Consider the following 26,269-nt stretch of genomic DNA (forward strand, 5'->3'; position numbering starts at 1 on the left):
AGAATCCAGGAGAAATGCTAAAGGTAAAAAGCACTATAGCCAGGCGGTGGCGGCACACACGTTTAATCCCAGCACTCAGGAGGCAGAGGCAGGTGGATCTCTGAGTTTGAGGCCAGCCTGGTCTACAGAGCAACTTCTAGGACGACCAGAACAATACAGAGAAACCCTGTCTTGGGGGCAAAAAAAGAACTGTAATAGAATAATAGAAATGAAATAGAAATTACAAGGTACTCAAGTTACTCATAAAAAATACAGTGTTATTTAAAAGTAGACTTGAATTAGTTGTGTGTATTGCTAACTCTAGAGAAAACACTCAAAAGATAAAATACAACAGAGATGCTAAGAAAGTAGAGAAAACTGAATCATATAAAATTCTCAATTGAAAACAAAAAGGGCAGAAAAGGAATAGACAAAATATAAAAAAAAGACAAGGACAATACATAGGAGACATTAATTTAAAGGTAGCTATTAATCCAGTGACATCAGTAATCACATTAAATGTCAATAGCTTAATTACACCAACTAAAAGATAAAGGTTATCACAGTGGGCCAAAAAATAGTCTGAGTATGGTGGTACATGCCTGTAATCCCACCACTTGGGAGACTAGGTAAGAGGACTGTGAGTTCCAGGAAAGCCTAGACTACATAGTAAGTTCAAGGTAGCCTGAGATACACATTGAGATCATGTCTCAAAAGAAAACCAAGGGCAGGGGATAGAGCTCATTGGTAGAATACTTGCCAATGTGTACAATGCTCAAATTCAATCCCCAGCACAAAAGGTAAGTCAATTATATGTTACCTACAGTAGAGCCCACTTTAAGCAGAAGGACATATATAAATTAAAAGAAAATGAATAAAAAAAGGTATCTCATGCTAGCATTCATCAAAAGAGTTGGAGTATCTTTATTAATTTCAGACATATAAAAGTTCTTCCCAGCAAAAACCAGTGTTAAGAGAGTGATAAGACAAGTACAGATAGGAAGGAAATATTTTATATATATATTACAAAGGAGTGTTTCTCAAAATATACAGAGAACTCATGATATACAAAAGAACTGCTCTGGGAGAAATAAAAACCTTCTAATTCAATAATACAGACAATGGGAAGGAAACACCTTGAGTAAAATACCAGAACAGGTGCCTCAAGAAGAGAGAAGCAGATGGTGAGTAGACATTTAAAAGATGCTCAACATCTACATTGCTAAATTGTCCCAGACTGAGGCAAATACCTGAGAGAAACACTGTCTAGGAGGATTTATGTGGTGCCCAATTTTGGCAGACTCCATGGCTTTAGTCCTCATGGAAGACAGACTGTCATGGCAATGAGGGTGTGATGGAAGAGAACTGGCTATATTGTGGTAGCCGAAAAGGGTAGGATAGAGCCAGGACAAGGTACAAAGTGTAGTACTTGCTCCCAATGACCTGTCTCCAACTAGGCCTCACACCCTGAAGTGTTACCACCTCTCTTCCAAACCCTTCAACACAGGAACCTATGGGGAATTTTTCATTCAGACCATACCAGCATCATATGTCATTAAGAAGCAGCAATTAAAACACCAATGAAGTAACAGTATTCACCTATCAGAATGGCCAAAACCACAAAAGTGGCAACACCAATGTTCTGTGAGGTTGGAAAATCTCACACATTGCTAGTAGGAATACAAAAATGATATAGCCATTCGGTGGGAGGAAAAAAGAAACATCACACTCAAAAAGGTCAAATTTGTAATCACATCAGTCCCATTCCTTACTCATGTCTACAACTTGACTGATTCTGATCTCTAGTAAAACCCAGTTGTAATATACCTTCTGCCTAGCTATTGGCCATTCAGCTGCTTATTAAAAACCGGTCACTGTGATGCATCTTCACACAGTGTAAAGGCATATTCCACAATATCCAATGACTTCCTTTTTCCTGCAGGACCACTAGTTTTTACCTCCCTATCTTCACAACGCCACTCACTTCAACTTCCCTACTCCTTGCCTTCCTGATCACCTCTAGGTATCCTTCAAAATTCATGTCAGGCCTACCCACAGTCCTTAACCAGATACTCACAAATACAATTCACGGCTCATTCTCTTTGCCTTCAAAATTCTCCAATACACTGAAATTGCAGCTCTACACCACCAAGAGTATGCTTATATTATGTCATCCATGAACTATATATAATGTGTATATGTTAAGTCATTAACATAGGTGGCAAGCACAGTGAGAATTTAGTTTATAAGCCAAACAAATGAATGAAAATGCAAAGTTAATGTTTTTATCAGGATCATACAGAAGTTGAAACACAGATTCTAGACAAGTTCCATGATAACAATCTCCCATGCTAGCTAGGTTTACTGTTTAAAATACACACTGATTTATTACAAGGATGCTACCATTTCTTCCATTTATGTGTGCTACTAAACTGTAAGTAGTGTGATTCTTTTCATCTAATTAAGAAGTGGAACCACACCAAGCCACAGACAACATTATCAGTTGCTAGGAAATCAATCTGGAACACAGTGCACAGTGATAAAATAACAGTAAAAATAGTCATTATAGAAGTAATACAAAAATATACACAGCAAGATTAAAAACATACTTATTAAATTAGATGCACTTCAGTTAATTCATGGTTTAGATTTGGGTGGGGTTGGGGATGAAATAAATGTAGTTCTTTCTATTTGGCAATGGTTATGAAATATTTTATTTCTAAAAGCACCCAGTGATGAATAGGAAGAGTTTAATCTATTTTCTTCTATAAGTTTTCCATGGGTTTAATTTCCTAAATCTGCTGAAAACAGTTTTAATTTTCAAAGTCATCAGTTGATATTATTCCATGTGTTACTAAATAAAATGTTAAGTACACAGTATAAAATATTAAAAATTCATGATGGCAGTACAGAGTCTATCTTATTCTGGTTCTGTAGAGACTCTATCTTATTCTGGTTCCCTAGGATAGTCCAGAGACAAGCCAAGTATTTGGAAATTGTAATGTCTGTAAAAGGAGGAGAAATATATTAGAAGAGAGGAAAAGGAAAAGAGAAAGAACAGAGAACTGAAAGGATTGGTTTAAAAACAAGAAAATCTGTGTACAAAGTGTTTCTTTCAGAGATGTTATACTCCAAAACAGAACTGAGGCATGAAAAAGAAAAATGATCCGCATGGCTCCTAAACCTCCTGCTGTGTGTCAGCTGAACACACTTCCTTCTCTTCCACTGGCATGGAGCTAAATTAAATTTCCAAGTCTCATTTACAAATGAGTAGCAATGTGCCTTATGTTGTTCCTGTGATTAAGACTGAGCTAAAGAGATATAAACAGAACTGGCATATACCATTTTTAGAGTTGGTATATATAATTTCCCACATCTGTTCCTAAATGTTCTTTTGCCTTTGTCTTGCTGAATAGAATCATAATAGGTCACTAGGTCTTTAGGGTGGCAAGATGGAAGGAGCCTGGATCTCTGAAAAACAACTTGTCTGGGATGACGGTACTAACGCCTGAGTCCACTTACTACTGTACATTGATAGGCAAGGTGGATCTTTGAAGAGGAGAGTTGTCATAATGAATACCTGACATTGGAAGGTTAAGTGGCAGAGAAACAAATACTTCGGGTTCATTAGAAAGCTGATCTGTGTTCTATAATGATTATAGGCTAGGTACATATAGTAACCTGTACCCATAGGAAAGATGCATCTATAGGAAAGATGCAGAATGTTCATTTGTCTTGACTGTTCCTTGCCACTAAAACAAATAATTTCAAAAACTTATTAGCTCATACAAGAAATTTATCATTTGTAAATAGAAATAAGAGATTTATTTTTAGAATAAATTTATAGATTTAAAGAAATCTATAAATTTGTGTCTGTTGGTTTTTTAAAAGCTCACGTGTTCTTATGAGTCCAACAGTAGAAGAAAATGAAAGTCAATTAAGAATTTTCCATTAAGCAAATCATCAATAATTCTGCCTCAAGCCATACAAGAATAATGGAATTCAGACATACCCTTCTTTGGTGAATATGTAGTGTGTGTGTGTGTGTGTGTGTGTGTGTGTGTGTGTGTGTGTGTGTGCGCGTGCACGTGTGTGTGTGTGTGTGTGTGTGTGCGCGTGTGTGTGTGTGTGTGTGTGTGTGTGTGTGTGTGTAATGGTCATATCTATGGGTGCACATGCTGGGGGGTGTACACACACATCTATTCACATACATGTAGAAATCATAGGTTGAGGTCATGTGTCTTCCTCCATCACTCTCCATCTTTGAGGTTGTATCTCTCACTTGAACCCAGAATTAGCTGATCCAGCTAATCTAGCTAGCCAGACTTCTCCAAGTATCTCCTGTCTCTATCCCTGCCCCATTGTTGGGATTGTGGACAGGCTATCTATCACACCCATCCAACATTTATGTAGCTACCAGAGGTCTCAACTATGGTCCTCAAGCCATAAAGTTCATGGCAAGCACTTTATTCACTGAACTGTATCTCTGCAGCCTTAGACACACCTCTCTTTCCTAAACTATAGGAAACTGGACATGCATTCATATGAAACTGTGAAAAATGTTTCACAGGACTGTGACAGTGAGAGAATGAAAACTAAATGACTACACAGCCACTTCCTGCTTGGGGGCTCTTTCCAGACTGTGAGTAGGACACCATCGAAGGAGACATCATGTTTAATTCAGGAGACACAGGGTAGCTAGCATTTGAGGACACTGAGACATTAGACTTTACAGAATAATACACCAGATAAGAAGAAGCTAACAAGAGGGAAAAGCTCCAGAAATTTTCACAAGGATTCTTTGAGTCTCTGTAAACAGCTGTACATGTTAGGTAAAACTCCATTTGGTTAGCAGGCAAAAGAAAACATCTAGGATACTCTAAGCCAAATAACTCCCAGCGCCTTCATAGGAATGGGAGTCATTTAAGATTCTACCAGCAAACACAGAGAGACCCTGTAGAAGATGAGATGCTAGAGGAACCAGACGGTCAAACCTGGGAAACACTACTGTAGACCAACCCTTTGAAAACATGAAAAACATACAATAAAAAAAAATCCAACTGATCTTCAGGTAATGCAACTACTTTCTAATACAAAGTCCAGCACACTTTTAAAGAACACAATAACATTCAGAACTCAATTAAAGAAAATTCAAAATATCTGATGTTTAAGGCTAGAGAGATGGCTCAGTGCTTTAAAGTGCTTGCTGCTCATGCAGAGGACCCACATTTAGGTTCCAGCACCCATATCAGGCAGTTCACAATTCCCTGTAATTCTAGCCCTAGGAGATCCAATGCCCTCTTCTGGCCACTGTAGGCACCACACTCATGTGCACATACTCCTACACAGACACACATGTATACACTTATTTTTTAAACTAAATCTTTAAACTAAATCTTGTAGCTGGAAGACACATAAATTTGTATCAGAAAGCTTTCTATATAATTCCAAACTATTTGGAAATTAGGGAATAGGTCTTGAAATAACCATGGATTATAAAAGAAGACACAAAGAAAGTAGAATATAGACAGTCCTCAACTTAACTATGGTTCAACTTAGAATGTTAAAAAAAACATTTATTTATTTATTTATTTGTGTATACTTGTGTCTATGTATTTTGACATGTGCATGTGTACACATCACACATGGGGAAGTCACAGAAAAACTTTCAGGGTTTGTTGGAGGATGTCTTTCTGTATGTTGTGAATATATGCTGTTCCCATTGGTTAATAAATAAACTGCTTTGGCCTATGGCAAGGCAGCTTAGAGGCAGGTGGGAAATCCAAGGAGAGACAGGAAAGAGAAAGGCAGAGTCTGGGGAGAGATGCCAGCCTTCCACCCAAGGAACAACATGCCAGCAGACCAGTAAGCCACAGAACATGTGGCAAAACATAGACTAATACAGACTGGTTAATTTAAGATTTAAGAACTAGATAGCAAGAGCCTGCCATAGACCGTATAATTTGTAAATAATATTAAGCCTCTAAGTGATTATTTTATAAGTGGCTGAGGGACCCCCAGGGCTGGGTAGAAATGGAGAAACAAAGGACCATGGGGGTGAGGTGGCAGGGGGAGGGGGACAGGTGAGACTGGAGAAAACTTCTAGCTACAAGAGGTCATTTCTCTCCTTTCTCCATGTAGGTCCCAAGGACCCCGGGTCATTAGGCTGGGCAACAAATGTTTTTACCCACTGAACCATCTCATCAACTGAAGGATGTTTGGACTCGATGATGATACAAAGTAAGACACATTCAGTAGAACCCATATTCTGAAATTTACATTTGATCCTTTTCTGTACTGGATGTCTGTGGTACAATATATAGTTTTATGATACTAAGCAATGACAGAAATCTACAGCTCATAGCCAGGAAGCAAACAATTGGTTCTCAGCAGTATACTGTGATGCTAAGCCATGCTGTTCCAAATATTAAGTATGTTGGTGGTATTTAAAATTTCTATGGGATTTTCAACTTGTGCCAGCACATAGCTTTATCATACGTAAAGGATCATCCACACTCTGAATAAAATAAAAGCTCACCATATCCATTATATAGCTACACTAAAGCTTAGAAGATTCCAAATGCTATTACCAACTAAGAAAGATTTCAAACCAACAATCTAAGTTTCTATCTCAGGAAATTAGAGGATAACCAATGAAATCCAAAATAAGAAGTATTAATAATAATAATGGAAGTTGATGGGATAGGCTATAAACAAGTAATTGAAACAGTCAATTAAATCAAAGGCTCGTTCTTTGAAAAGATTGATAAAACTGTCTATTTTTACTCTTTAACTCAACTTTTACTGGAGCCCTCAGCCAAAGCAAGAAGGACAAATCAAATATATACAGTTGTGAGGAAAAGGGTTCATTTGTTTATTTTCTGTTTGTTTGTTTGTTTGATATAAGTAAAAAAAATTTCACACACAGCTTGATTCTATATGTAGATTGTTTCAAGGAACCAACAAAATCTATGAGAGCCAAAAAAAAGTTTAATGAAATCACAGATTACAAAAATAAGAGCAAGCTACAAAAATAACTCATAGTCTTATATACTATTGGTATGCAATAGTGCTAGCCAATGAAACTTCTCATAATGATGAAAAATGCTCCCCATGTGTGAAACTTCCTAAGACAAATGCTATTAGCCATGTGAAACTGGATGCCGACAGTACAGCAATGCCATGGAGAAACTAATTTTGAACTTTTATTTACTTTAAAATAATTTATTTAGGAAGTGATCTCCTATGCCAATGTGTTCAAGACTACTTCCTACTTTCTCTTCTAGCAGGTTCAGAGTAGCTGGATTTATGTTGAGGTCCTTGATCCACTTGGACTTAAGTTTTGTGCAAGGTGACAGATATGGATCTATTTGCAGCCTTCTACACGTTGATATCCAGTTATGCCAGCACCATTTGTTGAAGATGCTTTCTTTTTTCCATTGTACACTTTTGGCTTCTTTGTCAAAAATTATGTGTTCATAGGTGTGTGGGTTAATGTCAGGGTCTTCAATTCGATTCCATTGGTCCACATGTCAGTTTTTATGCCAATACCAAGCTGTTTTTATTACTGTAGCTCTATAGTAGAGCTTGAAGTCAGGGATTGTGATGCCTCCAGAGGTTGTTTTATTGTACAGGATTCTTTTGGCTATCCTGGGTTTTTTGTTTTTCCATATGAAGTTGAGTATTATTCTTTCCAGGTCTGTGAAGAATTGTGTTGGTATTTTGATGGGGATTGCATTGAATCTGTAGATTGCTTTTGTTAAGATTGCCATTTTTACTATGTTAACCCTGCCTATCCGTGAGCATGGGAGATCTTTCCATTTTCTGACATCTTCTTCAATTTCTTTTTTCAGGGACTTAAAGTTCTTGTCATGTAGGTCCTTCAAAGAAAGAGAACTACAGACTGATCTCCCTCATGAACATTGATGCAAAAATACTCAATAAAATACTGGCAAACAGACTCCAAGAACACATCAGAACAATTATCCACCATGATCAAGTAGGCTTCATCCCAGGGATGCAAGGGTGGTTCAACATACGAAAGTCCATCAATGTAATACACCATATAAACAAACTCAAAGAAAAAAACCACATGATCATCTCACTAGATGAAGAAAAGGCATTTGACAAAATCTAACACCCCTTCATGATAAAAGTCTTGGAGCGATCAGGAATACAGGGAACATACCTAAACATAATAAAGGCAATTTCCATCAAGCCAACAGCCAACATCAAATTAAATGGAGAGAAACTCAAAGCAATTCCACTAAAATCAGGAACGAGGCAAGGCTGTCCACTCTCCCCATACTTATTCAATATAGTACTTGAAGTTCTAGCCAGAGCAATAAGACAACATAAGGAGATTAAGGGGATACAAATTGGAAAGGAAGAAGTCAAGCTTTCCCTATTTGCAGATGACATGATAGTATACTTGAGTGACCCCAAAGATTCCACCCAGCAACTGATAAAGCTTATAAACACCTTCAGCAACATAGCAGGATACAAGATCAACTCAAAAAAAATCAGTAGCCCTCCTATATACAATGGACAAAGAAGCTGAGAAGGCAATTAGAGATACATCACCCTTTACAATAGCCACAAATGACATAAAATCATTTAAATTTGAATAGCCTCGTGTGGATAGAGGATAACATACAGGATGGTAGGAACTATAAATTTAATTCATTCCAAACAAAAACTCAGTAAGTTTTTTTGTAGAAACTGAAAAACTGATTAAAATTTCAGATGAAAATATAGCATATCTATTATAAGCAATAGTATATATGTGTGCATATATATATAAACTCTGTTTCAAGCCTTGCTATAAAACTTTACTGATCACAACAGAGCAAAACAAGCACAGGAATAAAGCCAATAATAAGAAAAAAAAAGCACAAGAATGGGAACAGCTACACAGACAAATGGAATAAAGCAGTGAGTCTGGAATTATAGATATAGATGTAATAATCCACCAATAAATTATCAAATATGTAAGACACAAATATGCATATATGTGGTGGTATTTGTAATCTAAGAAATAAAGCTTGCCTGAAGATCAGAAAACAGAGCCAGCCACAGAGTTAAACATAGAGGTCATGCAGTGGTGGCACACATCTTTAATCCTAGCACTCAGGAGGCAGAGATCCGTCTGGATCTCTGAGTTCAAAGCCACACTGGGCTACATGAGATTGATTCAGTCTCGAAGAGAAACAGAGCCAGACAGTGGTGGCACACACCTTTAATCCCACTACTTGGAAATCACACACACCATTAATCCCAGTACTTGGGAATCACACACACCATTAATCCCAGCACTAGGAAGGTTGATATAGGAAGTGAAATGGCTGGGCAGAGAAAGGCATATAAGGAGGGAGGAGACAGGAACTCAGGCCCTTTTACCTAAGGACTCAGAGGCATTCAGTGTGAGGATTCATAGAGACAGGGTTGGCTGAGGAGTTGGTGAGGTGAGAAGTGGCTATGGCTTGTTTCCTCTGATCTTTTAGCATTTATTCTATTATCTGACTCTGGGTTTTTATTATAAAGACTATTTAGGATTCATGTAACACATATACATATATAATTGACTCTGGATGATGATATGCATGTAATTCAAGGGAAAAGGGGTAATCTGTTTAATATGAATGGTCCCGAGAGGAAAAGCATAGGAGAAAAATCTCTGTAAAACTTAGAGAAGATTCAAGGAAGTATGCACTGCATAAGGAAAACTGGCAAGCTGAACATAAAAATTAAAGTTTGCTCTTCTAGAGCTAAGGTTCAAAAATATAGAACAGTAAGCTACGGAGTGAAAGAACACATTCAAATATATAATGAAAGATTTCCACCAAATGTATTTTGAAAACCTTGTAACAATTCTGAGAAGACAACACTTTAATTTAAAATAGACAAAGGCATTAGGAGAGAGAACTTGCTTAGAAAATGTGTGGTTTATCCCTAGCACAGCGCAATAAGTAGGCCAAAGAGAGAAACAAGTAAGTAGGCAGAAGGCTCGAATAGACATTGCATAAAAAAGTAAATACACGTGGTGAAAAATGACACAGACTGACTCTCAGCATGCACACCCGAGAAAGGCAAGGCAGCACCACCACAGAGGCATTCAAACCACAGCAACTAAGACCAGCAAGGGCAAATGTCAGCCAGCATGTGGAAGATGCAACCTCTACCTGGGTATCCGTGTATGAGACTCTTCAGATGTTAATGCATGTTCATGTGGGAATCCCTTTCTTGGTTCTTTTCCCAAGTGGAATAAGATGTGTGAACACAGAAACACTGTACATTGATAGTCATGCCAGCTTTATTTGTGAGCATCCAGAACTGGAAATAGCCTGAAGCTGTATTCACGGGCAAGTGCATCAACAAAACATGGCGCATACACGGGGCAATCCAACTCAACAACTCAGAAACATGAACAACAGAAGCCTGCAGCAGTGTGAAAGGATCTCAAGAGAAAGCCATATGTAAGGAGTGCTGATGTACAACTCCACTTCAGTAGAACGCTAGGAAGACAGACGGAATTTACAAGGACAGAAAGCAGTTTCCACGGTTTCCTGGGGCCAAGAGTGGGCTGTGCTGGTTGAGACTGATGTTAGCAACTTTTGTGGATGATGGAAATGTTCTCTAGCTCAGTTGCAGTGGACAGACCATGGGCACACTATTGTCAAAACACATTGGACTTCACACTTACAATGTATAGCTCCCTGTGTGAGGCTCTGGTCTTCAGTAGCCTCAATTAACCCCGATAAGTTGAGAGAGAGAACTGGGGTGATAGAGGTATTTCATTTGTATCAAAGGAACAAAGAAATAAAAGAGATTTAAGAGCTAAGTCTAGGAGAAACCTCTGGCTTCATACCGTTGTTTATGTGTAGAAGTAACTAGAAGCAGATAGTCAAGAAACAAAGAGCCTGCCTAAAAAGCCTTCAGGGAGACTTAAAGCCTCATTTAATGCCTCAAGTGTGTATGAGAAGTAGGCAAGTATTGAAAGCTACATTTCTCTCAAGCAGGGCAAGAGCCACCATTTCTACTTCAGCTACATCATGAAGGAAAATGAGCAAGGGAGGGACTCTGGGAAATTTTTTTTTTTTTTAATGCCCAAGTTCACATAGCTATTAAGTGGGAGAGCCAAACTTCAAACTCTGGCAGCAGGGTTCCTCAGCTTGCTCAATTAACCACTGGCTCTCCTTTCATACATAATTTTGTATTGTTACAGTTTTGTTTCTGTAAATCCTTATTAAGGCCACATTTCTTGGGAATGTCTGCTATCTCACAGAACAGCTTGTGATTTTGTTCCAGCATGCTGCTGCTTCCTGGCCTCGCCTACCTGCCAATCACTGTCACTGTCCTTCCTAAACGATCTTTACCGTCACCAAATGACCCCAATGGTCTCAATAACAACTCTCACTTCCCTCTTGCCTTCATTCAACCCCAATACTTTTCTTTTGTGCCTCGCAGGAGACAGCGTGGTCCTCAGAGGCCACAAAGCCCTGGATGGAGAAAAGAGTTGATGTTGAAAAGTATTCAGTGTTTCTTCAAGCCAAAGTCTTTCTGATGCAAAGAAAAGCATTTTGGTGTTTTGCTTGGTGCTAAACATCATCTGGTCATGGCGCCTACTACTCTTCCTCCTTCTGCCGTCTATGAAATGTCTTCAGAGTCACCATCAACACACACACACACACACACACACACACACACACACACACACACACACACACTTACTGAGAGTTTTAGCATCCTCATGTTCCTCACCACACTTAGCTCCACCACTATCCAGGCAGGGTTGATATGTATGAAGATGATGTTGGGTACAGGTCTCTGGCTCTTTCATTCTTTGAGGCCTTTTCACTCAATAGTTCACCTGCATGCCCGTTAGGCAGTTCCCCCTTCCACAGCCACATCCTACATGGGTATAACCTGGAATTGTCTTACCTGTAAATCAAAAGTGCTAACATGCGACTATCTAACCACAGTGCCTAGTTTCACGTTCCTGTGCTCTTTATAGAAATGCATTGGTTTTTGGTCCACTCTCATCTAGAACCTCAGCCCTCAAATACTTCATTTCCCTAAAACTTTCCAGGTCTTTTTTCTTTTTAGCTTCAATTCCCTCATTTCTCCCAAAGACTTACAATCCACCTCTCAAACTAAATTTAAAATATCTTCAATTATTTTGCCCACACTATCATCCTTCTAACTAATCTGGCAAAATCCTGCCCCTAAAGCTAGCCAAATATTTCCCCCTCAACCCTCCTGCTCCTCAGTGTCTCAGGGAACTGTTGAAGGTTGGTGCAGATGAATTCCGAATTCCACAGTAGCTGTTCAACATAGTGCTCCTCAGATAGCTACACTCCTGAAACTTGGTGCAGATGAATTCAATCTTCCACAGTGTCTGTTCAACACAGTTCTGCTCAGGTGTCTACACTCCCATCCTCTGGACCCATCATCAACCCCAATTCTAAGCATATAGCCTTTCCGGATATCTACAGTAAGAGTTTGGGGGGGGGCGGGTCTAGCTGTATACATACTCTCTTGCTTCACTCAACTCTGTTGGGGAAAAAATGAGTTTTACTATCCATAGTATATAGCAAGCACTCAAAAAAATCTTGGAAAGATAGAACAGAGTGAGCAAGATGAGAGGAAGGGAGGGAAGGGAAGGGGGAAGGATAGGAAAGAGATCTGGAAAACCAGGCCAGGAAAATTCAGACGTTATAGACACTCAGAGGAGTTGTAGGGTTTCGTTTGTTTGGTTGATGGGTTTGGGTCATGTTTTATTTATACTGCTAAGAACCAACTACATGGGTCTGCTTTGGCTGTATATTTAACAGATGGCTTGCATAGTGTTTTCATAGAAACTTTTTAAAAGAGTTTTGTTATTAATAGAAATGTTAAAAATACATGCTTCTATCAGAATCTAAGAGTAAGATGTAATTGCACAGGCATCTATTAGCTCACTCGCTCACTCTCTGTCTCTCTGTCTCTGTGTCTCTGTGTCTCTGTCTCTGTGTGTGTCTCTGTCTGTCTGTCTCTGTCTCTCTGTGTCTCTCTCTGTGTCTCTCTGTGTGTGTCTCTCTCTGTCCCTCTCTCTGTCTCTCTGTCTCTCTCTCTGTGTCTTTCTCTATTGTGTGTGTGTGTGTGTGTGTGTGTGTGTGTGTGCGTGCGTGCGTGCGTGCGCGCACATATTTGCAGTCCTGGTGGTTGAACCTATGGCCTCAGACAAGCCAAGCATTCACTCTCACTGAGCAATAACACCAGCTCTCTTCTTACTTCTGTGTTTTTCTTTTCCTTGTCACTTTCAGATAAGGTCTCCCCGAGCAGCTCCAGCTGGCCTTCAGTTCATCCTGTCACCCAGGTGGGTCTTGAACTTATGATCCTCCTGCCTGAGCCTCCAATCAGTTGGACTTACTGGCCTGTGCAACCAGGACCAGTTTTAGTTGTATTTTTTATTTGAATTTTGAAAAAAAAGAAAGCCCTGATGGCACAATATTCTGAAATACTAAGATCACCTTGCTTTCAGTTTGCAAAGTAAAGCAACACATCTACACATTAAAGATAAGTTCTGAGAAAATATTCACATTACTAATTTTCAATAAAATCAACAAAAAAAGGAGGAATATATTTTAAGCTTGTTTCCTTTTAGTCTTGTCTTTGAATAGTGCTTCTTTTCCCACATTAAGTTTCTGGATTCTGACGCCACAGAACAGTTCACATGTCTTTACAGTGACCCCTAGTGGCAAAGGAATGGATGTGCTGTGTTAGTAACCCACATCTTCCTGGCCTTCTCTACCACAAGTTCCATTTTAACAGCACATTTACATTGTCAACATGCCTTCACAATTTGCTTCTCTGTTCTTATTTTTAAAATAATTCAAATCTCTCACTGTCTCTCTGACTCTGTCTCTCTGCGTCTCTGTGTCTCTCTGTCTCTCTCTGTCTCTGTCTCTCTCTCTCTCTCTCACACACACACACACACACACACACAAACACACACGTTCTCAAACTCCAGATATATTCATGTTTTATGACTATGTCCATCAGATATATTCATGTTTTGTGACTATGGCCATCTTCTTTCCCCAACCAAAATAGAATATGCACAAAATATACATTATTTAAATTTTTTCTGACGAAAACTTTACTATGACATGTCTTAGCTTGCTTTCTGTTGTGGTAAAACACTGACCAAAAGTAACTTGGAGGAGGAAAGTGTTTATTTCAGCTTACAGGTTACAGTCCATAATCAAGAAAAGCCAGGGCAAGGAACTCAAGACAGGAGCTTGAAACACAAACCACAGAGGAACATTGCTTACTGACTTGCTCTCAGGCTCAGGTGGAGCTGCCTTTCTTAGATAGCCCAGGTCTACCTGCCTAGATAGGGTACTACCTACAGTGGACTGGGCCCATTGGGTGTGTATGTATGTATCGTGTTTGTTTGTTTGTTTGTTGTTGTTTTTAGTCAATATTTTTATTTTCTTTGTGTGTATGTCTGCCACATATGGAACTTGAACTAGGGTTCCAGGCAGTTGTGGACTTCCTGACTTAGGAGCTAGGATCTGAACCTAGAGGCCCATTTTAAAAAGTTACAAAAATAAGACAATATGTACACAAATGCTTTTTTAAGATTTCCCCCCAGCCGGGCGGTGGTGGCACACGCCTTTAATCCTAGCACTTGGGAGGCAGAGGCAGGTGGATCTCTGTAAGTTCGAGGCCAGCCTGATCTACACAGTGAGTTCCAGGAAAGGCACAAAAATACAGAGAAACCCTGTCTCGAAAACAAAAAAAAAAAAAAAACAAAAAAAAAAAAACGAGGCCCTACGTTTCCCCCCTCTGTTTTTTGTTTTGTTTTGTTTTTTGGTTTTTTTTTTTTTTTTGAGACAGGGTTTATCTGTGTAGCCCTGTCTGTCCTGGAACTCATTCTGTAGACCAGGCTGACCTCAAACTCAGAGATCCACCTGTTTTGAGTCCTGGGATTAAAGTGGGCCCTCCTATATTACTTGGCAATTAAGAAAATGCCACACAGACACATCTGCAGGCCAATCTGATGGAGGCAGTTCCTAGGTGAGACTTCCTGTTCTCAAGTGTGCCAAGTTGACACAGAAGACTAGCCATCATACATGCAGCTCTAAATAATGTCCAAATTCCTTTTTTTGTTTCTTCACCTTTATTTTCATTTTATCATTGTTGTGCATGTGAGGTGTGTGTGTGTGTGTGTGTGTGTGTGTGTGTGTGTGTGTGTACATGTATGTGTGTGTGTTATAGAATGCAAATGGAGGGTGGGAAGACAGCTCTTGAGATGTGGTTCTCTCAGTTCTTCTTGCATTTGAGAAACACCCATCGGGCAACCTTGCTGGTCTTTCAAGTTGCTTTTTCAGAGACTGGGATGAAAGTTCTTCACTGCTCTTAGTCATGGCTGCTAATGCCAGAGATGATCTAGCTCTTTGAAAATGGGCTGACTGATAGTCACATCAGATTTAGCAAATTTGTCAGAATTGTATAAAACCCAAATAATGTGAAATAAAGTACCTGCAATGTAAAGTAGTAGCATGCATTAAAATGTCACATGACTCTGACTTTGGAGTCTAACAATAATATAATCCATCTACTTCCTATGAAAGTTCACATGAGAATGTAGGGCCTCATGTTTTTTGTGCCCTTGATGTCTACAGAGCAGACACCTGATTTTTTTCCTTGTTCAAGCCTAGCCAATGCTTAGTGTAAAAGGATGAATAAGTGGACAGAAGTGATGTAGACAATCTTTTTAAAACCACAAATCTTTTGATTTTAGCCAATATTCTTAGCCCTTTCTGCATTTGTAAAAGAAAAAAATCTGACTTTATAGTTTTCAATCATGTTAGAAATAAGCTCAAAAGTGATTTCTTAAAGTGAAAATATGTTACATACATTATTTCTCCTTAAAAAGCAATCCATCCTCATACCTATTAATTTAATAGTGTTATTAATTGATATCTATCTTACTGTAATTATTTAATATTTATTGTTTCTTTTTCCTATATTTTTGAGGTTACAATATAATTACTTCATTTCTCCCTTCCACTCCCTCCCTTCAAAGCCTTCCATATACCCCTCCTTGCTCTCTTTCAAATTCATGGTCTCTTTTTTTACTAATTATTGTTACATGCACATATGTATGCAAATATGTTTATATATGTGTGTGCATATATGTATATATAAACATATATATTTCTTAAATATAAGCTCAGACTGTATGATGTTATTTGTGTGGATGTTTTGGGGCTGATTCATTGGTATTGGATAACCAATTAGTGTGCTTCTCCCGGGGAAGATGAGTTCTTCCACTTTCAATATTCCTTAGTTGCCTGTGGTTCTTTGTGTTGAAGTCTCATGGGATTTCCTCTGTAAAGTTTGGCATGTCTAGTGTCTACATGTGTACAATTTGATCATATAATTAAGGCAAAGTTTCAAGATAAAGATGAGAATCCAGTGTTGAGGAGAGAATAGATGCAGAAGCAAATGCAGTGCCAGAAAGATGGGTTTTCTGCTGGGAGTGCTCCTCCATTTGTTGCTTATAAGTACATTCGTTTTATCATGAGAGTTGATTGAGTTCCCAGACATGGGAAGTTTCTTCTCCACTCAGCACTCTAAGGTCCTCTCTCATGAGACAACAGAGGGGCTGGGTGCTAAGTCGTGCTGAAGGCCACATCAGCTCACAAAACCCATGGACTTCAACTTTCACCAATTAAAGAGGAAGACAGTAAAAAGAAAAAAAGAGAGTGAGGGGGGAGGAAAGAAGGAAGGAAGGAGGAAAAAGGGGAGGGAGGGAAAGAGGGAGACAGAAGGAGGCAGATAAGGGCATACCTCCACAAACCAAGCAAAACTAGCCTCCTGCTTAGCTAAGTAAGGTCAGTTCTTGCCCAATTCACAAATTACCTCAAGAGAAAATGGCTCCCTCTTTGCCAGCCAGAGGTCTAACATTCTTCATGTGCTGATTTTATATTCCAGAAAGATGTGTAGCCATGCTCAATTCAGAAATGAAATTCAGTTGTTTGTGAAATAAATCACCATGAAAGGAGTTTCCAGACCCGTCTACCTCTCCATAAGGCCTTTGAACAGCCCTCTAGAGAGATGACAAGCTTGCTAGGTGATGCTAAAATACTGCTGTGCTCCAAAGATAAAAAGGCACAGCAACAGTCTTTCTGAATAATGAACTTGTGTTCAAGTAATAAATCAGTACCACCACAAAACATGGTGTCTCTTTATGATGAATTGTCCCACTTAGGGTATAGTTGAATCTATAAAACACAGATGCCCACTGTGAGCAGACACACACACTGAACAGAAGGGCAAACACAGTGTCACTATTATACAACCATTAAAGCGTATCAGGAGAGGTGGCCCTTAAATCATCATAAACAAACTTAATGTGATTTTTAAAAGCATCTCCCTACTAAGCAATCTTTGAGCCTCCCTCGTCTGTGTCCATATCTCACCTTTCAGAGCGTTAAGATGGAAAAGCAAAACAATCTTCTCCTGTAACCAGGACTTGCACAGGTACACTGTGTCTCATTCCCACTTCCCTAAGTCAAGCATTTCCCTTGTCTATTTATGCTGTCTTTACCTTCTCTGCATTTACCCCATCACTGTCTCTCTTGTCAATCATTCCCATCATCAACACACAGGGATGTTGTAACATCTCCTATCTTTCACATTTCAAATTTCACCACCATTGCTGCTGCACTCTTCCTCCCGTGTACAGTAAAAGTGGAAAATGCTAACTATAGTCTCTGCCTCTGCTGCCTCGTGTTTAACATTTCTTGAACCCTAAGGATGTTTTCTTACCAAACCCTTCTTATCGATATCACCAAGGACTTTTATGTGCCAAATGCAATGACCAGTTCTCCAGTCCCAACTCCATTAGCAGAGAACCTAAAATTCTAGCATACGTACCAAGATTAGAGATAGTGATGACATAGGTCATTTCAATATTGCTTTCTTTCCGTATACCACTAAATTCCCTAAACCTATCAGTGGAAGTGAATAGAGAGTGGAGAAGGCCGCTCACACATGGAATCAGCTCCATGGCACTCTGGGTAGCTTAGATCCAAGGCTGAACATGGATTGTGAAGACTTGGCTAAAGAAGAGAAGCAAAGAAATATGGTACCTGCCTTTTTATGTCTTTTGGGTGAATATAGGCCACTTCATTATATCATAAAAGAAATGCCACTACCCTGTGGCTACCAGCACCCATGTTCTACTTCTACTGGGTTATTGGGCTTCCTCATAGTTTCTGAGCTGTAGACCTGGTTGACCTACCGACATCTCAAACTCCTTAACTTTGCTATAGAATTTGGCAAAATAACAACATCATCATCCTTCTTATGATGTCTTTGTCTAAGCTTCTAGAATACAATGTCTACAAGGCCCTCTGCCACTTCTCCATGACTTCTGTGTCTCTCCTGTCACTTGAGGTCTTCCAGGCTCCTTCTCTGGCCCTCAACTATTTTTTCTATATACATTCACATCCTAAATGATCACATCTGAAAGCTCAAGACTTTAGATGTTACCTGAATGGCATACTGTAAGCCTGTCTTTATTACATTAGGCCTGTCATAACAAATGGGTGGCTTGAAACAACAGGAATCTGTTGTCCTGAAATTCTGGAAAATGCAAGTCAAAAGTCAAGATGCCAGCTGTTGCCACATTCCCTCCAAAGTCTCTAAGTCTCCAGGGAAGAGTCTTTCCTTGTTGGTTTCCAACTTCTTACGGTTTCAGTCATCCTTTTGCTGTGGCAACATAACTCCATCCCGTCTCCATCTCCATATGACCTTCTTCCCTGCCTCTGAGTGTCTCACAAATATCCTTCTCTTTGTCTCCATAAGGATATATGTCACTGCCTTTTGGGGCCTACCCTAAACCCAAGATTGTCTCAAGATCCTTAATTACACCAAAAATATGCATACTACTTATCATATTTTCTTCCAAATGTGTGTCTGATTTGAACATAATAGTGCACATAATTTATAATTAACTTCTCAACATAAACTTGCTAACCAATTATGTATTTGACTATCCTTCAGTCATACTTGGATAAAAAAATGGCCTCTATGTGTCAAATAGCCTTAATGTAGTATAAAGTATAACTGTCTAAAATAGACTACCTCTCAAAAAAAACTGTATAATTTTGTGCCGTGGTTGATATAATTCTAGTTCAGATATCCTTGAATAAAGAAAAGTCCCTTGTGGTCTAAATAGGTCAACATTTTCAGTTAGCCAAGAGCAAATTTTTAGAAAAGATATATACGGCACAGTGAGGAGAGAGAACTTCCATAGCCCAGCAAACCAACCCCCAGGGCCAACAGGGGAAGAGATGTCACAACTAGGCTGTCCTCACCATGTAACTCAGAGGCTTTTGCATAGAAAGCTTCTGGCTATTGCAACTGTGCAGAATGAAGGATGTCCGTGGGAATGCTGGAGTAAATACCTCTGAAAAGGCCATTTTTCCTGAAGCACTAAGAAAGAACATTGCCAAAAATGCCAGAATCGGCTTTTTCAAAGCTGGTTAATTAAAGACAGGCTTGCAATGATCTGAAGGGCATTTATCCCAGAAAAACAGATGAATCTCAATTAAAAACAACAGGCTGGGTGGTGTATCAACCTGCCCTGGTGCCATCCCCGGCCCCCTGCTTTGTATTCATTCGTCTTGAAAACCAAAACCTCCACCACCAGAGTGAAAACTGGCATCTTGGTGAGCCTGGATGAGACAGATGGGGCAGGAAGTGCCGAAAAAACAATTTCAAAACAATTGCTATTATTTAACCTGCAGAACAATTCCCTAACATTGGCCATCCGTGTAGCTATCCCTTATTTAACCTGACTCAGAGCCTACTTGGCATGGAAGGCCTCTGTCCCCAGGGAGCATTTGTCAAAAACAATCAGTGGCCATTATTTAACACTGTAGCTGCTTCAGGCAGTGAGGACAAGCGGGGCACAGAAGCAGCTACCCAAAAACTTGCAGTTTGGGATGAGGGGCTCACGGGGGGCCTTTTAAAATGTTTATACATAGTCAGAACAGAAATGGAAAAACGCGAATTTTCACCTATCTGGGCTCTGTATTAGCAGGAAGGGAAGGGAAAGGTGGGGCCGTAAACTTGGAGCGCTGGTGCTGTATACAGGGAGGCCTCCAGCAAAAGCCAGCATATAAGGCATTTGCTGATATAAGGCAATTGCTGTAGAGTCATGAGCCATCTGTGAAGGGAACTGAGCAAGACTGGAGTGGCTGTGTACATCAGAGAATGTTGGTTCAGGAAAAGTACTAATCAAACAAGTGACATCTGCAACAAAAATCTCAGGGAGCGGGGGACCGCAGGATCTGACCCCGAGTGCTGCCCAATTACCTGACACAAAGATCTCATCCTCACAACAAAAATACACATGAAGAAATTATGACTCATACACATGAAAATAACCAGCTAATAGAGATTATTTCTGAAGACATCCAGACATTAATATTAACGAACACTGGTTTAAATTTGTTCAAAGGACAAAGGGAGTCATATTTGAAGAGCTAACAGAAAGCATGGTAAGGTGTTTTGCCAAATATGGAGCATCAGTAGAGGGATTTTGTGTGTGTATGGCTGGGAGTTGAAACCAAGGCCTAATGTCCACTGGTCAAGTTCTCTCCTACTGATCTAAACCTTGGGCAGAACAATGGAAAGGGCCCAATGGCAGGGGCACTGCATAGCCTATATTAAAAGGATGCATTTGTGCTTCATTCTTTAGGAGGGAATCTATGTGTAAACATTAATAATGGTTTGTTCGCTAAAAGTTAATCTTCATCCTAGATGTCATCCAAATGACTGGCTAAGGAGAAACTGCAAGACTCAGAGGCCTTGATGTCTGTGAACCAGCATCATCGTCCCAGCATCTCCCATCACCACCACCTACACCAGGCTAGGTCAGGAGGGGAAACAGAGAAAAGAGCCAGCACAGTGAATCTCAGAGGCAAGAGTGAGTGGCCACCTGAACGGAGGGGTAGACCTAAACTTTGGAATGACTTTCCTTGTATCCTCTATCTATATGATCTGCTGTCTAAAGATGAGATAGAAGACAGATATTTTAGATGCTCATCCAGTGTCTTCTCAGATTTCTTCAATTCTTGGGTTTTGCCTATGTGATAGGCAGCAGGGCCACTTAAGGGGAATCAAATAGAAGCTCTGGCTATAAAATTTCTGAATAATTATATTAAAAAAAAATCACCACAGAGATTCAATAGCCAATATGAACAGACTAAAGAATCAGCAAACATGAATATAGGTCACCTGAGATTGTTCCTCCCAGTCTGAAGAAAAGAATGGAGAAAGATAGAGGGTCAGAGGTCATGGGCATTATCAATCACACCACCAACAGATGTGTAACGGAGTCTCAAAAGAAATGAAGAAAAAAGCGAGGGGAGCAGCTGAACAAATGTCTAAAGAATTTCTAAAAGTTAATAGAAAATATTTATCTACACATCCAAGAGGCTCAAAAAACTTCAAGTAAAGTCCATAACATCCCTAACTAGATACATAAAATCAATCTATGTTTTACAGTTCCTAATGCTGTGATGAAACAGCATGCCACAGGCGAATTAGGGAGGAAAGGGTTTATTTGGCTTGTGCTTCCACATCACTGTTCATCGCTGAAGGAAGTCAGGCAGGAACTCCAACAGGGCAGGAACATGAAGGCAGGAGCTGATAGAAAAGCCATGGAGGAGTGCTGCTTACAGGCTTGCCCAACCTGCTTTCTATAGAATCCAGGAGCACCAGGTACCACCTACAATGGGATGGACCCTCCCATCGATCACTAATTAAGAAAACGCCCTACTGACTTGTCTACAGGCACAACTCATGGGGGCATTAAGGTTCCTTCCTCTCCATTATGTCGTGTTGACATAAAACCAGTCAGCACCACCTACCAGAGACAAAGAGAGCCTCGTGGAAACAGCAAAACCTACCTAGTATGCTCATTGACTCTTAGAAGAAGAACAGCTGAGTTTTGACAAACAGAGTTGGGAAGGCGGTGGGAGAAATCATGGTTATGGAATAATAAAAAAGTCAACTGAGAATTCTTTTTCAAAGTAAAAAAGTGAGACACTCCCAAATGAACAAAATAAGAGTGAATCTCTTGCTAGAAGACCAGACCTCAGTACATTCTAGACCTTCGAGAAGATACTAATTCAAATCCTCACAATGAAATAAATGAAAAATATAACTACTAATTGGATAGGCAATAGAAGTTTGTTTCATTGCTTATTTGTAACACTTCTTCCCATATCTTATTTGAAAGACACCATAAAAAGGAACAGTTATATATTTATGTTGGTGGGTATGTAATGTACAACGTCTTGAAGTGCCTAGAAAAAGACCAGCATTGTTAAGAAAAAGCAGCGAAGTTCAATGTACTGTTAAAATTAAGTTGACATTGATCCAAACAAAGTTGCTATAATTTAATGTTAAGAGTACTCTTAGAACAATGACTAAGAAAATAACTTCAAACACAGGTAAATGAATGACAAGGAACTGGAGTGATGCCCTGGAAACTGGAATGTGACATAAAGAAATACATTTCAGAGCATCAAGACATAGGATACATAGAAAGACAAAATGACAAACATAGATTTGAGGCTATGAGTAGTGACACCAAATTTAAATAAACACTCCAGTCAAAAGGCAGACATTAACGAAGTGGATTTTATTACTCCTTCAAGGGCTCATTGATCAGCCAGAAAGAATGGAAGGGTTGGAAGACAGGCAGAAGTGCTTGACAATGCCTTCTTCTAAGCATAACACAGTCATGCCAATCATGAATGCACAGCAGCAGCAATAGTTAGCCATGGATGGAAGAACATTTAGAGGGTCCCTAACTAACATCACTGCTGAAATGTTGGCATGTGACAGACCATGAGAGAGGAAGAGGCTCTGTATCCAGTCCTCAGTCCACTGGTGAGTCCCCCAGGCTTCAGTGGCGAGGCCCAAATCCGTGGTCACACACGCAACCCAGGCTAAACTTGGTAGGACTTAAAACAAAAGGTCATGAATATGGGAAAGAGATTTGTAGGGACCAAGGGGAACTTGCAGGGACAGGAGGGGCAGACATGTTTAACATATTAAGAAGCTAAATTTGTGATCCAACTATATACTATTTACAATAGATACATTGGGTTCCAAAATGACTAAAACAATTGAACGTAAAGAACAGAGAGTTAAACATCAGCCACATGGAACTAGGGGGGAACAAATATGAAACAAGATAAAGTTTCTAGAGGACATTACATGATGATAAAAGGCAATCCATCAAGAAGAAATAACTATTATAAATACATCTAAAAACATAGCAAACCCCTGGTGGTGGGGGGACTAGCATAGCTAAAGGAAAATATAGATAATTCAACACTAATGGAGGTATTACTACCATCTTTTTAATAAGAGAATACCAGACACAAGGTCCAGAAGAAAAGAGTAAATCTAAAACTCAACTAGACCTAACAAACATTTGCAGAGCATGGAACCCAACAACAGCACAAGGAACACATAATTCATCATTGTATTTTCTTTTACTAGCTGCTCTATTCACTAAAGCTATGAACAAAATCAATCTAAATGCTCATAAACTTATGAATGGATAAGAAAGATGTGTTACATATACATAACAGAACACTATATAGTTGCAAAAAATGAAATCATGAAATGTGCATGTAAATGCATCTAACTGGAAAAAATTATACTAAAGAATGTAACTCAGGCCCAGAGAGAAAAAGTCCATGTGTTCTATCTCATATGCCCACCTAGCTCATCTTTTGTTTTACGTATTTAATTTGGAGCATAAGAAGAAGACAGGAAACAAGAAAGGGACTTGGGGAGGAGGATAGTAGATTATAAATAATAATGCAAGTAGACAGGCAGAGTTCCCAGGGCAAAATGGCTTAAACATGGAGAATAAAGGTGTAGAGGGAAGGGCTAACCTTAAGCAAGGTGTATAGAAAGCCATATTGAAACCAACCAATTTTTTAAGAAATGGAAGGGTAGAATGAAGGAGGAGTCAGGGACTAGGTATGACTTCCTCTTCACTCCTGCTGGAAGCCTTGTCTGGATTGATTACATGTGGGTTTCGCAGAAGGTAATGGCACTACAGTCAGTGAAAGTCAACATTGAAAGGACTATCTGTGCCCTAACTACACAAGCATAGCCTTGCCTCTTGGAGACAAAAGGCTGTGGACTGGCATGGTATGGAATCATTTTGATAGGTGCATTATATCTACAATCTGACTCTCCTGGGGCACTGGTGTGGATCCATTTCTGGGCATTGATAGAACATCTGCATTGTTCTAAGCTCTCATCTCAAGGTATTGAAAAAACAAACAGAAGCAAACCAATTATTATTTCAGAACTTGAAAAAAGCTCCAGAATTGGATAACCAGGAGCATAGATGGAACTGAAAAATAAGAAAACTGGCTCATTCAGGACATTGTGAGAGCTCCAAACCTTTCCTCCCTCTCACATAATGCACAGGTACCCTTCCTCAATCTCAGCAGAGTACTTAAGATTGCTTTAGAAGAAGCTGAGTTGATCATCTTCAGACTCAGACCTTAGGTGATGTCATATGAAATCAGAGAGATTAATTAAAGTCTATATATTACACATCGTGATGAGAACTACTTCCCTTCCACCCTACCAGTGTGCTCTTCCTCTTGGCTTCAAATACATTGGGCATACGGCCTACCCTAGACCATCTCAAAAGAAAATATCCATTCTAGCAGCTCACAAATTCTACTAGCAAAAATGGCCAGGTCACAGCCTGATTGCTGAAGGTAAAGCCTACTAACCAATGGATCCCAATCTTGCATACGCATCAGTGTTCCACTCTTATCAATGGACAAGTAACAGAAAGTCATTACACATTTGACAGAGGTCTCTAGTATCCAAGACAGAGACCAAGGCAACCAGAAAACAATGCACTATGAGATTAAGTGCATTATAAAAGAAGAATCTGAAAAGTTCTAATTACAATCCTTAATCATTGCTCTCAGGAAACCAAGAGCAGCCTGCTATTTGTAAAACAAAAATAACATTAATAAAATAAGAAAATGCTCTCGGAACTTCAAAAATTCTATCATAAATGAAGAATTAATTAGAGGAGAGAATCTAGTTGAATCAATCATGCAAATGTGTAGAACAAAAAAGGCCGAGAAATGTATGTAGAAGAGAAACAGTTCAAAGGAGAGAATAAGAAATAGTAAGGATTAAAAACAAAGGGATTAAATAAATGGGGAAAATTAATCGTAACAAAAGCTAGAAGTCCTAAAGTTGAGAGAGTTAAGGACCATGCACCTCCATGCTAAAAGCACACATCTGAGAATCTTTGATTATTTCTTTACACACACACACACACACACACACACACACACACACATACACACACACCAGGGTGTGCCAATAAGGTCTTTGAAGAAAGATCATTTCTCAACTCAGAGAAAGGGAAAATTAAAACATCATAAAGAAGAGATGTTTCTGGATTCTGACATGTAAATAACAAGAAAAAAATCCATGATTTTATTATATATATATATATATATATATATATATATATATCAGATAAATACAAACTATTTAATCTATTATGCTTGTTTTTTTAAACTTTTCCCATTTCCAAGAAATAGTAAACAAAAGACAATAGAAAGTGTTCTAATTGAGACATTTGGTACTTCCTATAATAACTAAATAAATGGAATTCTGCTATTGCAGAAATTTATTTTATTAACCTTTAAAAATAAACATTCAATGAGATTTGAAAGTGTCTATGTTCTTGGATTTCATTTAATGTTATTTTTAATTATGTGGCATTTGACTGTATTCCTTAGTTCGGCCCCGGAACTATAAAGTATTTACATATACTAACCTTGTGGAATTTTATGAAATCAAGTCATGAGAATTTGGGCTACCTGTAAATATGACCCAAACTCTTCAATGATTCCTCCTCATCATAATGGTCACACACTTACCTTGAGGATCAACTTCTTTTGCTAGCTTCAGTGCATCCGAGTTTGCAAGATCAGTGTTAGCTGGGGTGACAGCCAAAATCAGACAGTTCTCCCTTGTGATGAACTGCATAATCATATCTCTGATCTGATACTCAATATCTGGTGGCTGGTCTCCCACGGGCACTTTCGTTATTCCAGGTAAGTCGATTAGCGTTAGATTTAACACTGTGTGGGAAAGAATGGGAGAGTCATACAGATTCCTTCAGTTCAAAAGATACCCACAAGGTTGT

At 39.2% G+C, this 26,269-nt stretch overlaps 1 protein-coding gene across 8 annotated transcripts in view; it reads right to left on the reverse strand.

Annotated features, from left to right (window-relative positions):
* Dnm3 (dynamin 3) overlaps positions 1–26,269 on the reverse strand; it is a 495,138-nt gene that overhangs the window by 336,221 nt on the left and 132,648 nt on the right. For all 8 annotated transcript variants that reach the window (XM_076547837.1, XM_076547834.1, XM_076547833.1 and 5 more), the window contains exon 4: positions 26,001–26,204. In XM_076547837.1, the coding sequence (XP_076403952.1) occupies positions 26,001–26,204 (204 nt within the window). The remainder of the gene's footprint in view (positions 1–26,000; positions 26,205–26,269) is intronic.

The sequence above is a fragment of the Peromyscus maniculatus genome, chromosome 11, assembly GCF_049852395.1.
Source record: "Peromyscus maniculatus bairdii isolate BWxNUB_F1_BW_parent chromosome 11, HU_Pman_BW_mat_3.1, whole genome shotgun sequence".
Lineage (NCBI taxonomy): Eukaryota > Metazoa > Chordata > Mammalia > Rodentia > Cricetidae > Peromyscus > Peromyscus maniculatus.